We start from the raw sequence: 17,997 nt of genomic DNA, 5'->3' as shown, positions 1-17,997 counted from the left end.
CTTTCACATTATCAGAGTCAGTTTTGTTGGGGCTATCAGTAAAAACTACATTCCTAGCCTCTGTAGTAGATAGTAGATGGAGTGATATGTGACGATTCTGAGCAATGAGATATAAATGGAAGTGGTTTTGTGGGACTTCTAAGAAAATCTCTAGAGGAGCAACTCTTCACCCTGCCTATTTTTCCTGTTCTGTTGTTGAATCTACTGATGCTGGTGGTGAGCACACAATGCATGATCACTGACAACCATGATGTAAAGGTCAAGAGAACTGTAAATATCTGAACTGGTTACCCAACACAGCTACTGCCTACCTCTAGACATCTCACTCAGCAAGAAAAACAAAAGTTACTTGTTCAAGCTGCCATACTTAGCCTCTGCTATTCACAGCCAAACACAATTCCTAATAATACATGGGTCTCTCAGAATCCACTCTTGTCCTGCTCCAAGTAGCTCTCCACTTTGCACTCAGAGTGGTCTTATCAAACTGCAACTCTACTCATGGCATTCCACTTACTAGAACTTTTAATGGCTTCCCATTGTTCTATGATAAAAACCAAATTCTTAATGTGGTCAACAAACCCCTTCACAGCCTGGACCCTGTCGAAACTCCTTAGCTTTACTTTGTATGAGCATTTTCCCTTGTTTTCATCATTCTTCTTAACATTGGACTTTTCAGAACCACTAATACACCATGACACCTCCCACCATGTGGAGAGCATTAAGCTAAGAATAGCCGTTCCCCAGGTTAAGATGGTTACTTTCAGATTTGGAGTGTAGCGCTGATCCAAGTAAAGAGCTTTTCAGGTTTTTAATGGAATTAGCTTTCAACAGATGTTGAAATGCTGAAACTTCTCATCTTTCTGCTGAGCCAGTTTTCAAATCTGTTTTAAGAAAATATTATCCTTATAAACCCTGCAGCTAAAAAGGTTGTTCTTTGTACACTATGCTAACAGTATCACTGACATTTTCTTCCTTAGTTTTCTACATTGAGAAATGCTCTGGGTTGTGATTCTGCTGCTGGGTTCTTGAATTCCTAGAGGAGTATGCTTTCTCTCTTACCACACTGCCACGTGTTGGACCGGGCCATATGTTGCATACATGGTAGGTGTTCAGCACTTCTTTGTTGCATGATGACTAGAAACATGCCTGGCACATAATGTATAGTCAATGTACAAGATCACATTTCTGTCATCTCTTGTTATTCCTGATACTCTGTGAATTGGTGTACCGGAATTTGTTACTCCACCCCTCCTTACAGATGCACACTTTCTTGTGTCTTTTGTCTCTAAATACCCTGGAGTAGCACCTCCCCTACCACCCTTCATTCTATGGAACACCTGTCTACACTGCAGTCTCCTCTTTGTTTGTTTAGATAGTATTATGCCTCCCTCTATAGTTAAAACCCCTTTTATTTATTTTTTTTTTAAATTTTTTTAAATGTTTATTTATTTTTGAGACAGAGAGAGAGAGAGCATGAGAGAGAGCATGGACAGAAGAGGGTCAGAGAAAGAGAGAGACACAGAATCTGAAACAGGCTCCAGGCTCTGAGCTGTCAGTAGAGAGCCTGACGTGGAGTTTGAACTCACGGACCGCGAGATCATGACCTGAGCCGAAGTTGGACGCTTAACCAACTGAGCCACCCAGGCGCCCCAGTTAAAACCCCCTTTAATGCAGCTAGCAAGTATCTAATTCCATTCGATTCAATCCAACGAATAAACCTCACGTGTCAAATGCCAAGCTAAATCTTGGGAATATAGCAATAAGAAAGATGGGTACTGCCCATCACAGAGCTTAACTAAGGATGAAGCAGACTTTTAACGTTATCCAAATGATTAAATTGGTATAGGTACTATGAGAAAGATTACAGGGCATCCTGAAAACATAGGTTAGCCTCTTGCCATAATTATTCTTATTGTTCCTTGTGAGGTACATTTTGTTTGCTGAGGAGGCTGATGTTTTACGGACATTGTAGTGAAAAAACAAACTAAACTCCAAAAATAATTAATTATTAAAATAGTTCATCTCATTCTTCCTCATTTCTCTTCCAAAGTCAAAATTTTTTATTTCAAGTAAATGGGGTGTTTTCTCTTTATAGTAATTGTGTGTAGAACATTGTAATACTCATTTCAAATATTCATTTTAATGCACACAAGAGTAAATGGAAGTAGACTCTTTGAAATGACTATGATAACTATCATCTATAATTGGATCACTTGGAAAGATTGTGTGAAAGAACATAAAATAGTATACATGCTATGCTTTTCCATCAAATTGCAATTTATCAAGAGCTTTTCGTTCTTGAAAAAACTTAAAAATCTACTTAGCGATTGGTTGTATGACTTTGTTAATGAATAATGTTTTACAAGTAGAAGTTTTCATCTTTTAAACAGAGGGGAAACAAAATAATTTAAATTTAACATGCTTCAGGTAAGAGTACACCTAGATAGGGGCACCTGGGTGGCTCAGTCGGTTAAGCATCCAACTTCAGGTCAGGGCATGAACTCATGGTTTGTGGGTTCAAGCCCTGTGCCAGGCTCTGTGCTGACAGCTCAGAGCCTGGAGCCTGCTTTGGACTGTATGCCTCTTCTTCTCTCTCTGCCCCTCCCCTGCTCCCACTCTGTTTCTCTCTCTCTTAAAAATAAACATTAAAAATTAAAAAAAAAAAAAGAGTAGGGATGCATGGGAGGCTCAGTTGGTTAAGCGTCCAACTTTGGCTCAGGTCATGTCTCACAGTTTGTGGGTTTGAGCCCCGTGTCAGGCTCTGAGCTGTCAGCACCGAGCCTGGAGCCTGCTTCGGCTTCTATGTCTCCCTCTCTCTCTGCCCCTCCCTTGCTCATGCTCTGTCTCAAAAATAAAATAAACACACACACACACACACACTCACACACACACACACACACACACACACACACACACACACACACACACAGAGTAAACCTAGGTAAATTACAAAACAGAAATGTGAAATGCAATGAATATTTATAAATTTTGTCGCTGTAGTAAGTGATTCTAAGAATTACATTTATTTACTAAATCTCTATTGTCACTTGTTTTCCAATTATTGAATGTTTACCTACCCAGGACCTTCAGGTTAAAGTGTTTGCTGACTTCTCCAGCTTCATTTGAGGCAATGCAGATGTACCTTCCTGAATCTTCAGTCTCTGCTTTGATAAGCTGAAGAACCATTCCTTGAGTGCTTACTGTCAGACGGGTATTAAGACCCAGAGGCTGCCCATCTCTAAGCCAAGACATCCTGGGAGTTGGAGTTCCATCTGTAAAGCACGTCATGGAGGCAGAACTACCCTTGACAACTGTGATCTCCTCTGTTCCCATCGCATTGTCCAGATTTGGTGGCACTATATAGAAAACAACAGGTAAAACTTACACATCTATTATAAATTGAGACCAACTTAGATTAAAAAAATTTTTATGGTTCAGTTAGTTATATAGTATTTCTGTGATCTACTAAAATATAGAATTTAAAATAGCATATAAATAATTACTGCCTATAATAAAAAAAGGTATTGGATAGGCTAAATAGTAATCTCCCAAAATATTAGCAATGAAACCTCAGGACTGTTTTCTTGCAGAACATACAAAATTAAACTGTTTTAAGTTTTGGCCATTTTTTAACTTCTTAGGTTTGTCTCTTTAATTTGTTATAATGCATATTATAATTACAGAAGTATACTTTCAACTGCTGCATGTGGAATAAATAAAATAATATCAATTTCTAGAGTAAGTTTTATATAATCCATCAAAATTCATTTGTAGGCTATAGTAAATAGTTCCTTAACTGTTCTCAGATGTTCTCTGGGATGTAGAAATTTGGACCAGTAAACCTTAATATTTCAGAAATGGAATGTTTTAGGTTGTCTCTCCATCTACACACATACACACACAAAGACATATACATGCACATATTCATTTATATTTTAAATACTCTAAATGTACCACTAATATTATTAGAAAACATTCTGAACTTTCTCTTTGTATGAAAAGACTGGTCCTTGTGTTCAGATTGAAATGCAATTTTTAAAAATTTAGATTGACTTAATGCAAGATTCCAGGTTAGAAGAGTATTTTGACAGATAGTATGTTCCAATATGGACCCTTTGGGAGAAAACACATTCTTTCCTAGTTACTAAAATCATATTTTACCAGTTCTTCTGATATGTCAATATCTAAATATAAGCCTTTTGCTTAATATTGGACACATAGTAAAATACTAGGGGCATCTTCGTGACATACCAAAAACTTGAAGACTATAATGTTTATTATCCACCCCAGCTCTGTTGGAGGCCACACAAGTGTACTCAGCAACATCAGACACCTGAGCTCTCACAATCCTGAAAAACAATTTGACCCCATATTTCATAATTTAATCCCATTCAACATATACAAAGAAAATATTTCTAATTTATACACAGATTATGAGTTATGCTGGGAAATTTTAGTTATGAGGGTTACAAAATACAGATGCCTCAAATGCAATTTGTTCCACAAAGTTAATCAGGCACTGACAGTATGCTATTAAAAATATAACATAATTTAAGAGTGAATATTTTTCAAATATACATTAATAAAGAATGATGCTAACATGAAAATCACATGATTGTGGTAGGCATCTTCGTATTACCTTTCCATAGAAAGTTTTATCTAAAATAGTAGTTCTTGGAAATACATATGCGATACATACATCTGTCTGTGCAAGACCTGTTTTATACAAATTTACTAAAATGTGAGCATTTAAATAAGAATAAAAAACCATTTCAATTTTATTGTTGTTATCCTCTCTCTTCTAAAAATATAGTGAAAGGGAAAAATAAACAACAGTGAAACCTTATGAAAAAAAATTTCTTAAACACCATTTAGATGAGGTTAAAGCCTACAGTCACAGTGACTTTATCTGTCTAGCAAATCACATATAATCAAAGCTGACCTGATAACCTGCCCTCCTGAGAGCAACCGGATATGGGAGGAGAGAGGCAGAGGAAGTCCATTCTTTAGCCAGTTGATCTGTGGTAGAGGTGTCCCTGTGGCTCTACATTCAATATTTATTGAAGTATCCACCAAAGCCATTAGTTTCTCTGCTTCTTCTTTATTACCCCTAATTGCGGGTGGAACTATGTCCCGCAGAAAATGAGAATGAGAGAGAGAATGGGTGGGGTGTGCATTACTAGTTCAAATCATTTCAACTACAATTGCCCATACTGCTACTTATCCCAAAAGGAACAGCAGTGACGTCAGATTTTAAAACTAAATGCTCCAGACACCTACTGCTAGAATTTTTATTTCTACTGATAGATTCCTAAGGTGGCATAGTCAAAAGAGAGTGAAATTTCACATTTACCGTAGACATTCAAGTTAAAAATTCGGTCTTCTTCTCCAGCAGGATTAGTAGCGACGCATGTGTATTTCCCCACATTGGATGGGAGAGCTCCGTAAATGTTTAATGTACTGCCATCTGCAGTCACCCTATAGAAAACACCACAATAAAGGCACTGAGATGATTCATGTGAAGCTTAGAGCTTGAAAACTCACTCTGGGTTATTGTGTTCTTTAAAGAAATACCACCATAAAATGCACCTTCATCTTAGATATATAATGGTTCATATCTTTTTCACTAAGTATACGGAGGTCTGTTAAACTCAGAGCTAGTGAAACTGGAGATTTCAGGCAACCAACTGAAATTCTACAGAACCAACTAAAATTCATGTCCTATATCTGCCACCTCCTTATGAGAAAAACTGGAAACGAATGAAATCAGATTGGGAATTTCTCTATCCCAATCAAAGACATGTTTTTCTCAAAGTTAATATACTTTTTCCTTACCCATAGAAAATTAAACAAAAATTATTAAACAAAATTTATTAAACAAAAATTTTTTAAAAATTCTGGTATGAAATTTGAAGAATGTTACAAGAAACTAAAAAAAATCAAAAAGTAACTATATATGACTTAGTAATATTTTTAATGGGAAGGAGAATAGGATAGCTTATTTAAACTGTGACAACTATTTTGTAGAGATAAATTTTGCAAAAATTTTTCTACACATTGCTAGAGCTTTTTCTTTGAATTACATAATAGTAAATAACTATACTGTTAGATTGTCAAAGATATTTAAGTTAAGATTATTGCATTATTTATCCCCTTCACACACCATTAATTATCAAATAAAACTTTGATATAAAACTTCCTGTGTTTTAGAAAGAGATTAAATGGCTTTCTAAAGTTATTCCTACAATAGTGATTTTACTAGAATCTTCCAATATCAAAAGTAAATGCTCCACTTCTACCCTATCATGTTATGACATATGATTGCCAAAAATTACAATATTATCTGAATCTAATGTATTTTTCATTTTCAAAATATCAATTTTAAAATTAAATGAGTTTAGGGGCGCCTGGGTGGCGCAGTCGGTTAAGCGTCCGACTTCAGCCGGGTCACGATCTCGCGGTCCGGGAGTTCGAGCCCCGCGTCGGGCTCTGGGCTGATGGCTCAGAGCCTGGAGCCTGTTTCCGATTCTGTGTCTCCCTCTCTCTCTGCCCCTCCCCCGTTCATGCTCTGTCTCTCTCTGTCCCCAAAATAAATAAACGTTGAAAAAAAAAATTAAATGAGTTTAATCATATGAATAAACAAAAAGCAAGTTGCCATAAGCAAAGGGAAATGGAAGCTGACCTTGAAAAAATTACTTTATTTGATTGGCAAATTGTTCCACTTACAAACCATACATACTTATTTGCAGAGCTGTTAACAAATAATCAGTAAGTTAGATATAAGAACAAGTGCATTTGGGATCTTATTGTAAGAGACGAGTGACTGATCATAAATTCTTAGGTGCAAATATTACATAAGATCTTGGGTCCTACCACCTTTCTGGTGCTTGGCTTGCAATATGGTTGATATCAGTTGATTTAATAAAAATAATTAAATACTTGTTAACTATTGAGATATGCCCACACCAAAGAAATAAAACTTAAAATGTATCTCTAAAATATTATTTGGCAATGTACTCAATCTTCTAAAGGTAACAAATATCTAAATTTTAATATAAAATGACTTCAAAGAAAATAACATTTACTTATCATTTTTTAAATCATGTATATTCAATTCATTGACTAGAAAACAGTCCAAACCCTAAATCTAAAATATTGATTTAAAATTATAAAGTGTATAATACATTTAATTAATGCTTACTTATGCATCTGATTCTTCAAATATGTGTATACAATGGGACTTTTGTGATGAAGTAATCTAGTAGAGATTAGAATTCTGGACTGTTCTTCTAAAGGTATTTGTTTTTGAAAGTAGCAGGAGCAGGAAGCCCTGGAGAAGGAAGTGGGAGCAGGAAGCCCTTACCATGTAATTATCTCATCTCTGTATAGTTTGTTGCATGGGTAACAAGTACCAGCAGAAAATGGGATTTAGACAAATCACTACAAGGAATGAACTAGGTTATGACGATATTGTCTCTTTTTGCAAAATGAGCCAAGCACTCACTGATGCTGATGGATGAGGGAAATGCACGCGCAGGCGCGCGCGCGCGCGCGCGCGCGCGCACACACACACACACACACACACACACACACACACACACACACTTTTAAGCAATTCTCTAAGGAGGGTTTCTGTGTCCAATTCTTCAAAATGTTATCTTTTCTCTTTCTAAATATAATGATTGCCAAATTCCCATGGCACTGAATTTGGTATTATTCATATGAAATTTGAAGAATAAAGGCATTGAAGAATATCTTACAATTAATGATGTAAAGATTCTTTTAAAACATACCGGATTCTTTCTGTTTCACTGCTATTTATGGGCTTTCCATCTCTAAGCCATTGAATAAGTGGGGTGGGAATGCCACTTGCCATGCAGGTCAGCTCAACATTTTCCCCTAGAAGAACACTGACTTCACTTGCAATTTCAGCACCAGCAATACTTGGAGGAACTTTGGGAAAATGATTAAGATTCTCATTAACAAAACACAAGATTATAAATTCCAATGAATACAATAGAATCATAGAACAAAATGCCATCTTTATTTCATATTTTTCCTAGGTTGTGGTTAAAGATACAACTATTGTTATCCTTATAAATTATTTTGTTTTTATACTTATTTATTTTTAATGTTTAATTTTTTTTATTTTTAAGTAGGCTTCACATCCAGCACAGGGCCCAACATGGGGCTTGAATTCACAACCCTGAGATCAAGACCTGAGTTGAGATCAAGAGTTGGATGCTTACCCTGCTGAGCTACCCACAGGCCCCCATAAATTACTTTTAAATGAGGAATGATTAGAGGAAACAGTTCAATAATCCTGTTATATTTGTAAGTTGATACAATTATTTAGTCACACAAGCTAGTGACAAATCTACCTCATGGGCACCCTTCCTGGCCAAATGAATCACTTTTAGATTAAATCCTCAATATAGTTCAGAATTAGAACAGCTCAGGAGTGTGTTTTATGAAATCTTGGCATCAATGTCTGAGAAGAGTATCTAGGTTGGTTATTTCTCTCTTCATAATGCAATTTAAATATTCTTCATTCTGAACAATAGATAGACTTGTAGGTTTCAAGATCCAATTATTTCTTCTGTACTGTTTCTAGCCAGCTTTGCTTTTCACGTTAATGATTTGATTGAGAAATAATGTCTAATAAAAATATTGACAATGGTATCAAGCAGAAACACATGTGAATTCCTCTTCTAAATAATTATGGTGGTATGCTGGAGGTAGTGCACACCAGCTCGCAAGAGCCAATTTTATACATCTTCCCTACTCCATGTTCAGTGACGTCATATTGGGAGCTTGAAATGGGTCACAATGGGAATAATTACACCATAGAAGCTGGCAAATGATTGGCTACAAATAAGGACCTTTTTGTCTGCAGAGTCAGTTGTTAAATATTTAACAGCACATCCCTATGTAAAATTGCAGAATTTACAGTTACTAAATTAGTCAAATCAATAGGAGTTTTAATGAGACTCCTAAAATGAGTAGCTAATATACGACAATCACTGTACTAGGCCCTATACATGTATTTGTAGTCCTGAGATATGATTACACACATAAAGTATCTGATGAAATGTTTGGTCATACCACATTACCCATGATTACCACTTATTATTTTTAATGCATTAAACTAAATTAGACATAATCCCTGACCCTGAATCTCTGCATAGTTATTTTTCTCATCTTGCTTCTGAAATCTCAAAGCATCCCTAATCAGAGAAACCATCGATAGTCATAAATTTATTTCAATTTTTCCTACTTATAATTTTTAGTTGATGGTTCTTAATCTTACTTTGCAATATATACATTTATGAAATCATTACACTGTGCAACTTAAACTTATACAATGTCATATGTCAATTATATCTCAATAAAACTAAAATAAATATTTTTGAAGTTAGCTTTAGCAAAGCACAAAATAGGTAGAAAATATTCAATTACTTTTATAATTTATGAGAAATTCTTTTCATAGTAACTGTAATAAAATAAGAAAAAGCCGGCATTCAACTTAGTTTCAAGTTAGACTTCTACTCCAATTTAAACATTAGGCCAAAAGTAATAATCAGAGGTTTACTGAAAATGGAAAGTATGAAAGTTCTCCATCCATCCAGTGGTCAAAATTATGTTGAAACACAGTAGGTGTTAATTAAGTTGATTAAGTGCAGAATGAATTAATGCTCCTATGCTCACCCCAAAATAGTAAAAAATCCATGCTTACTTGAAATCTAACCAATCCCTGACTTGCAGTTAGAACACAGTACAATCTCTTCATAAGTTAATCTTACTTATCTATATAAATAAAAGCAGATCTATAGGCTTGGCTCAAAACAAGTTATACCAGATTAAAATAAATAATTCAATAGAATATATACTATTGGAAAATCATTTCAGTAAAAATGAAAAAATATAGAGATTATGACATATCTATTATTCTTTTTTCCGGTTATGACCATTTTCATGAAAGTACAACTCTACTGATAAATATAGGTTAGAAAATTGATAATATTTTTTGTATATCTAAAGTTATTTTGTAAGTCACATCATTAGACAGTGCTTATATCTCAACAAAAATGGAAAAAAGAAAATATCCAAAAAATTACAAAGAAAGGTATTTTCAATCAATTATAAATGATCTCTTTAGATGTAGTCTTATTTGTTTTATAGGTAGAATATAATAAAGAAACTGAAAGTGAATCAGAGTGTACCCCACATACCTTTTAAAAATTTTTTTTAAGTAAGCTTTATGCCCAATGTGTGGCTGAACTCACAAGAGTCACATGCTCTACTGACTTAGCCAGACAGGACCCACCCATACCCCACATACCTTGAATTGAAAGAATGTAATTTTTCTGTGCTTTTCCCTCCATATTTGATGCAATGCATGTATAGTTTCCACTATCTGAATGTTGAGACCGGGCGATTTGGAGTTTGCTACCTCCAGACAAAATATGTACTTCAAGTGAGTCAGAATTTTCTAGAGGTGAAAACAAAGCAAAACAAAACATAAAAAGCTCTTATTTTAACGTCTCTGCAATTCACCATAATATATCTTATTTTATGTGGCAACTATAGTTCTTAAGTGTTCTTCCTTTGTACTTTCATTTTAAATGGGATACCTCTTTGAAAAAACAAGAAAGAAAAATCTCTACGTAATGAATACTATTAGTTATTATTAGTTATCATTATTAGTTACTACTAATTAGGCTTTCTGAAGTAAACACAGCTATAAGCATAGTACTGAAAATGTACTAGTTTCTTCATTAGTAAATTAAGGGCAAAAGAAAACAAAACAAAAAAAAGCACAGCTATATTACCGATGGGCTTGTGGTTCTTCAACCAGGCTATCGTGGGAGGCGGGATTCCAGTGGCATCACATGTTAAGGTCACAGGATTGCTGATCGTCTCAACAACCACTTCATTTTCAGGCCCTTCGATACTGGGTGGCACTGTGAAAAGACAGAAGAAAATGTTGTGTCCTCATTAAGCTAATTCAGGACACTTTTGCATTTGCACATCTGGGGGAAAAAGAGCTGTATTAGAGGCAGATGCTCACCATATACATTGAGGTGGAAATTTTTATCATCCCGTCCTGCTACATTTATAGCTCTACATACATACTGGCCTGTGTCAGATACCTAAAAGAAAAAGATACTATTGTATGTTCTCCATTAAGTTACAGATGACCAATCACACTGTTTGCGTGTAGATTAAATCATAAGTCATCTTTATGCTCCAATGCCCCAGTTCTTTTTTCTTTTTTTTAGTTTTATTTATTTATTTTGAGAGAGACACCATGAATGGGGGAGGGGGAGAGAGAGAGGGAGAGATAGAGAATCCCAAGGAGGTCCGCACCATCAGCGCAGAGCCTGATGCAAAGCTCCATCCCAGGGACCATGAGATCATGACCTGAACCAAAACCAAGAGTTGGATGCTTAACCGACTGAGACACCCAGGTACCCCTCCAATGTCCCAATTAATTGCCTTCTACAATCCTGCTTTTAAAAAATAAATAAATAAATAAAATTTAAAAGATAAAGAAAGAAAGAAAGAAAAATAAGGTCAATAGCATTGATGATGCTGTTTTTAAATAAGAATTATTTGTCACTGCAGTAAAGGGAATGCAACTGCCAATGCTTTCTTCCACAATCCCACCAAGGAGTCATGACACACGAACAAGAATAAAAGATGCACCTCAGCTTCCTTGATCTGCAGCATTTGTCCATCGGCTAAAATCTCCAAGCGAGTGGATTCTGTTATCATCTGCCCATTCTTATACCAGGTGATGACTGGAGGGGGCACGGCGTTCGACTCACACTCCAGTGACACTGAGGTCCCCTCTCTTACGTTAACTACAGAAAGAGATTCACTGCCATGATCTTTAATGCTTGGGGGCACTGAGGAAGGGAAACAAGAGCAGAAGGATTTTTTTTTGTTTTTTCATTAAGATGCTGAGATAGAAAATCTCTAATACTAGTTTAAAAATGAAAGAATTTTATGAGGAGAATAAAGACAAACCATAGACAGTCAGGGAAAATTTTTTCTTGCTTTCACCAGCTTGGTTGATAGCAATACAAGTGTATTCACCACCATCAGATACCTTGGCCCGAATAATTTGCAGAGTTCGACCACCTGTGGGCAAATACAATGCAAACTGAAGAGCGGCATAGAGGCTGTTTTATTTTATTTTATTTACTTAGTTTTACATGTTTATTTATTTTTGAGAGAGAGAAAGAATATGCAGAGGGGCAGAGAGAAACAGAGAGAGAATTTTAAGCAGACTCCACACTGTCAGCGCAGAGCCTGATGTGGAGATCGAACCCACGAACCATGAGATCATGACCTGAGCAAAACTCAAGAGTTGGACGCATAACCCACTGAGCCACCCAGGTGCCTCTAGTAGTTGTTTTAATAACTATTTCTGTCAGTAAGATAAACAGCAAAATATATCCTTTTTCTAACAGTGAGATTTCCTATTCAAAAGCAAAGAACTAAATTGAATTGAGTGTCTTCGATCCTTCCTTTCCCTTTGATTTCAGTATTTATTCTACTTCCTTATAAAGGAAGAAATTCAGAAATTTTTTCTCTCCAGTAACCATAGAGAGTAGAACTGTTTGATACAGGTTCTAGCGAGCACACAGTAATTACACTATAGTCAAGATATGTTAAATCTCCCACAGTGTAGAAGTGATTGTCTGTTGGTCTATTTATCTATCCTCAAGGAGCTTTAGGATTGATTAAAAACAACCACTGATTTTATCCAATGAAATCACCCTTTTACTAGTCTATCACCCACAAGGAGTCTATCGCCCGCAGGTTGTTCCTAAATGTCACAATTTCTTGAAAGTAGACCTTGTTACTATACATTCTCACTAAAACCATAAATCTGTACAATGTTATCCTAATGGCCCCAAATGGGTAAAGAGAGGCATTTAATGTGAACAAATAAAAGGAACAAGATAGGGGGGCCTGGGTGGCTCAGTCAGTTAAACATCTGACTTTGGCTTAGGTCATGATCTCACAGTTCATGAATTTAAGCCCCACGTGGGGCTCTCTGCTGTCAGCATGGAGCCTGGAACCTGCTTCGGATTCTCTGTCCCCCTCTCTCTTTGCCCCTGCCCTGCTTGCATACTCTCTCCTCCTCTGTCAAAAATAAATAAACATTAAAAAAAAAAAAGGAACAAGACAAAAGTTTGGGAAAAGACTAAGTTGATGCCATTTGTATTGAGAAAAGTGAGAAGGTTTTGCCCACCTTTTAAGAGTAATAACTTCCTTACCAGGCACAATGAGAGCATTTGTATTTAGCTTGATAGGCTGTTCATTCTTGAGCCAGCTGAGATCAGGAGGTGGAAAACCAGAGACCTCACAGGTCAAAGAGATGAAATTGTTCACCACAACAGTGAGATTTTCAGGGTTAGGACCGATGACACTTGGAGGAACTATAAAAGTAAACATGTTAAAAGTGAAATCTGATATTATCAGCAATACATATTCCAATTTGTTAATATAAGCCTGATGACCATAGTCTGCTAACACACTGACTTAATGATACTGTTATTTTGCTGTCTCTTCTAATTTCCTAATGTCCTCATCAAACTAATTTCCATCAGTTTTGTTTTTCCCAATTGAAAGAGGATACTAGAATTTTCAAAGACAGAATTATTGTGTATTTTATGTGTAAAATGTAGCAGGCAGTTCCTAATATGGTTTTGTTAATGTACAAAGAAAGACCTAACAGCACTTTTTATTCAGTACATTTGAATATTCTTGTATTTAATATTACATTTTTATTTAAGGATTTATCTTAGTGCGTATAGCAACAGTAAAGTAGAAATTTAATTTTAGGGTGTCTATCAACAAATCATACAGGTTATTTTGACGATGTAAATAAGTGACTTTCAAGATGAGCAGAAAATTTAAGAAATAAACAATGTTATGGTTTATTGTTCAAAACAAAAAAAGATTTACAAAAGCAAAGCAGTGCAAAGAAAAAGTGGAATAAAAAAAGAATAGGATTAATAATGTAATGCTATTTATGCACATTAAAACATATGTAAATGGAATAGATTTTTATAAGAATACACAGACATAGATGGTATAACATCTTAACACATTCGAATGGTTTTCTATGAAAGGAGAGGGTAAAAAGGAGCAAGAAACGGGCATAAAAATGAACTGATTAATAAATAAAAGTAAAAATGGGTCTTGTTCAGGCCAATGATGAGAGACATGAATGCAATTAACAGAACACTCATTATATTAAGATGAAGGTCTTAAAACAACATCAAAAACAAAAGCAAAACATCAAAAAGGCAAAATTTCTTATACAATCACATGGTTGTTTATTTTTCACCCACTAATTAATTTTAATATTCATTCATCATTCATTTATTAGACATTTATTAAATATTTACTGTATTCCACACATTGTGCTAAGTGCTAATGCAGTGTGAAAATGTAATAGATAATGCCCACATAGAGTTAATAGTTTGACATTAAAGACAGACATTGAACTAAAAATAACAGCTAACATTTTTTTGAATGGATATGCTGTGCTTGGCACTGTTCTAAACACTGCACAAATACCATCACACATACATTTCACATATATGTATTGACTCCCCATACAACCTTATGTGTTAAATACAGTTCTTATCCTCATATTAGAGATAAGGAACTGGAGACAGAAAAGTTGGCATCTTGCCTAAGGCTTCACAACTAGTTACTGGAAGAGACCTAAAGACTGTTGTCTGGCTCAATTGCCCTTATTCTTAGCCACTGTTCTATACTGCCTCGTAATTACAAATGTGATGAGAGTCAATCAGAAGAGTGGGTAACAACAGGGAACTATCCTAATCTGGGGATCAGGAGGAGGAAGTGACATTGAAGAAGATACTGAAATACGAACAAGAATAAGTTAAGTGAAAGACAGAAAATGGGTGTACTTCCAGAAAGAAGGCACAGCATATACAAAGGTCCAAGTGGAGAAAAGAACACAGCACCTAGAAGACTAGCGTGACCAGAGTTTGAAGAACAAAGTAGGGGAGATGCACAGAGAATTAAAGGACTAAGCAAAGGTTAAGATCTTTTTTCTTTTCATTTTTTTTAAGGTTTATTTATTTTTGAGAGACAGAGATAGAGCATGAGCAGGGGAGGGGCAGAGAGAGAGGGAGACACAGAATCTGAAGCAGGTTCCAGGCTCTGAGCTGTAGCACAGAGCCCGCTGTGGGGCTCGAACTCACGGACTGTGAGATCAAGACCTGAGCTGAAGTCAGACACTTAACTGACTGAGCCACCCAGGCGCTCCCAAAGGTAAGATCTTATAAGGTCTCTGGGACCCATTCATTAAGAATGCTGAAATACAGCCTCAAGAATGGGGAGCTGAAGAGTGTTTTAATCAGAAATTAAGATATCAATCTGGCCACCATGGAGAGAACTAATTATGAGGCTAGAAGGGATTCACAAAGGCCAGTGAGGAGACCAGTGCTGTAAAATGTGTGACAGATGTTGGTAGCTATGCCTGGGATGGTGTCAAAAAGGATTAAGAAAAGTGAATGGACTTACGGACATTTCATAGAATTTTTAGGACTTGATGTTTTGAGGATAAAATTTAAGGAAGAGGAGAAGGAGTCAGGGATGACACCCAAAAGGCAGGGTATAAATAAGGGGTATAGGTGTCACAAAAGCCAAAGAGAAGAGTATATTTGAAAATGATAGTGGCAAGAATGTCAAATGCACAGAAATAAAAACGATAAATCCAGGAAGTGCCTCTTGGACATAAAGATGTCATTTGATGAATTCAGTGAGCAGTTTCATTGGTGATGTGAAGGTGAAATTTGGAATACAGTGGTGGAATGAGTGAGTGGGAGCGAGGAAATGGAGACATTAAATATATACAGTTATTAGAAAGGCTTGTTTTGAAATTGGGGAGAAAGCGAGGGAGGCAGCTGAAGGGAAAGTGTAAGTCCAAGGGGAATATTTTGCTGTTGTTTAAAAATGGAAGATATAAGTAAATTTAAGTGCTGTTGGGAAGAAGCCACAAAGAGGGAGAATTTCAATATTCAAGAGAAAGAGAGGAGATGATGAGATTTTGGAGGAGGCAGTGGACAGGGATCTAGAGTCAAGTTAGTCTTTGGCCTTTGGAAGGTAGAGGGATGCTTCGATCTTCTGTGGTAATGGGGAAAGAAGTGGCAATAACAGATGGTGTTAGTACGCTCCATTTGATGGTAGGAATTTGAGGTGGTTTCTGGGCTATGCCTTCTCTTTTCTCTGTAAAACAGGAGGTGAGGGCATTTACTGACAGAAAGCGAGAGGGGGCTGTTTATGGACTGAATGTGTACATACCCAGCCTTGCCCTTCCACTCCCAATTCGTATACTGAAGCCCTGACCCTCACTGTGGCTGTATTTAGAAATGGTACCCTTAAGGAAATAATTAAGCTTAATGGGGTTGTAAGGGTGAGGCCCTGATATTAAGGATTGTTGTCCCTACAAGAAGCGACATCAGAGAGTTTCCTTGCTTTTCTGGCCATGTGTGCTCAGTGAAAAGGCCTTGTGGGGACAAAGTGGCCAAAGCAAGCCAGCAAGAACCTTTACCAGAAAGCAAACCCTGATGGAACCTTGATTTTGTACTTTCCAGCCTCCAGACAGTGAGAAAATTAATTTCCCTTGTTTAGGCCACACAGTTTCTGGCATTTTGTTATGGCAGCCCGAGCCCGCTAAGCCAGGGGTCATCTGAAGAGAGGGATGAAGGTGAGAGAGAGTCACTAGGGAGCAGACATAAGAGGAGGAGCCCAGGCAGTATGGAGAGCCCAGTTCAAGATGATACCTATCAATTTATAGGCATTGATGTTCCTGACTCCAAGAGTTCCTCCAGCCATGGTTAGCCACCTAGGTGCAGGTGTGGTCAGAGGTGCAGGTATGGTCAGCTGTGGAATTTACTGAGAGGTAACACAGCAAAATAGCTAAGTTTAAAACCTCTAGAATGAGACTACCTAAGTTAAAATCCTGGCACTGTATTTGCCAGTTCTGTAACTTTGGGCACGTAAACTTAATCTCACTAGACCTCAGCCTTTTTATCTGTAAAAGAGGTATAAAATGGTACCAACCACCCGGGATTATTGAGATAACTAAGTGAAATAGCATACGTAAAAACTTGGCACAGCACCTAGTAGGTATCAAGCGGAAAATATGTTGTGTTGTTAGATGCAGAGCTGAGCTTTTACTGAACAAGAGCAATAAAAAGACCAAGAGAGGTGGCTGAAATGCTCTTCCATTAAGAGTTAAGCTGGACACGAAGGAGAGTGAACACAGAGAGCTGAAATCCCAAGGGCCCGCAGACAGAGTCCAAAAGAAGCAAGCATTGTTGTAGTGGGATATAACAAGTGGTATGGTTTTAAGTGAAGATAATTTAAATTATGTCTCTCCGAAATGAATTTTCTAATTGTAAGTATGGGTTCCTGACTGTAATTGGGGTTCAAAGTATCATTAACTGGTGAACGAGGAAACACCCTCCCAAACTCCAGCCCTTAAGGGTAAACTCTAGTGGCTGCCGCCTCTCCAGGTAGCAAGGTTCCCACTTCAGGTGTTTTTGCTATGCATTAGGAAGAAGCAATGGGGGGCGTTAAACCATCAGACTTTGGCTCAGGTCATGATCTTGCAGTTCCTGAGTTAGAGCTGTGCTGACAGCTCAGAGCCTGGAGCCTGCTTTGGATCCTGTGTCTCCCTCTCTGCACCTTTCCTGCCTGCACTCTCTCTCTGTCTCAAAAACAAATAAACATTAAAAAAAATCACTTAAAAAAAGAAGAGGCAATGGATATGAAAAAACACCAACTATTTATTTTGCAACTACAACAACTATAGATAGGTTCAGGGAGACCAAGATCTGTAAGAAATGACTATTTGCCTATAACATCTATAATAAAGTTGTAGGATTGGGGGTGAAGATACAGACATAAAGATAACTAACACAAGGCAATATATGT

The 17,997-nt window shown here is 36.7% G+C and overlaps 1 protein-coding gene across 3 annotated transcripts in view; it reads right to left on the bottom strand.

Annotated features, from left to right (window-relative positions):
- The window catches only part of HMCN1 (hemicentin 1), a 482,690-nt gene that overhangs the window by 87,845 nt on the left and 376,848 nt on the right, over positions 1-17,997 (bottom strand). For all 3 annotated transcript variants that reach the window (XM_086694136.1, XM_086694137.1, XM_086694138.1), the window contains 11 exons: positions 13,293-13,454; positions 12,034-12,147; positions 11,710-11,912; positions 11,072-11,153; positions 10,833-10,964; positions 10,343-10,492; positions 7,794-7,953; positions 5,354-5,478; positions 4,943-5,126; positions 4,252-4,349; positions 3,078-3,356 (listed from right to left, as the gene is read on the bottom strand). In XM_086694136.1, the coding sequence (XP_086550262.1) occupies positions 3,078-3,356; positions 4,252-4,349; positions 4,943-5,126; positions 5,354-5,478; positions 7,794-7,953; positions 10,343-10,492; positions 10,833-10,964; positions 11,072-11,153; positions 11,710-11,912; positions 12,034-12,147; positions 13,293-13,454 (1,689 nt within the window). The remainder of the gene's footprint in view (positions 1-3,077; positions 3,357-4,251; positions 4,350-4,942; positions 5,127-5,353; positions 5,479-7,793; positions 7,954-10,342; positions 10,493-10,832; positions 10,965-11,071; positions 11,154-11,709; positions 11,913-12,033; positions 12,148-13,292; positions 13,455-17,997) is intronic.

The sequence above is a fragment of the Puma concolor genome, chromosome E4, assembly GCF_028749965.1.
Source record: "Puma concolor isolate L17-30 chromosome E4, mPumCon1.1.hap2, whole genome shotgun sequence".
In the NCBI taxonomy this organism is placed as follows: Eukaryota; Metazoa; Chordata; class Mammalia; order Carnivora; family Felidae; genus Puma; species Puma concolor.
The sequence above is the reverse complement of the archived record's forward strand: the minus strand, read 5'-3'. Positions and strand labels throughout refer to the sequence as shown.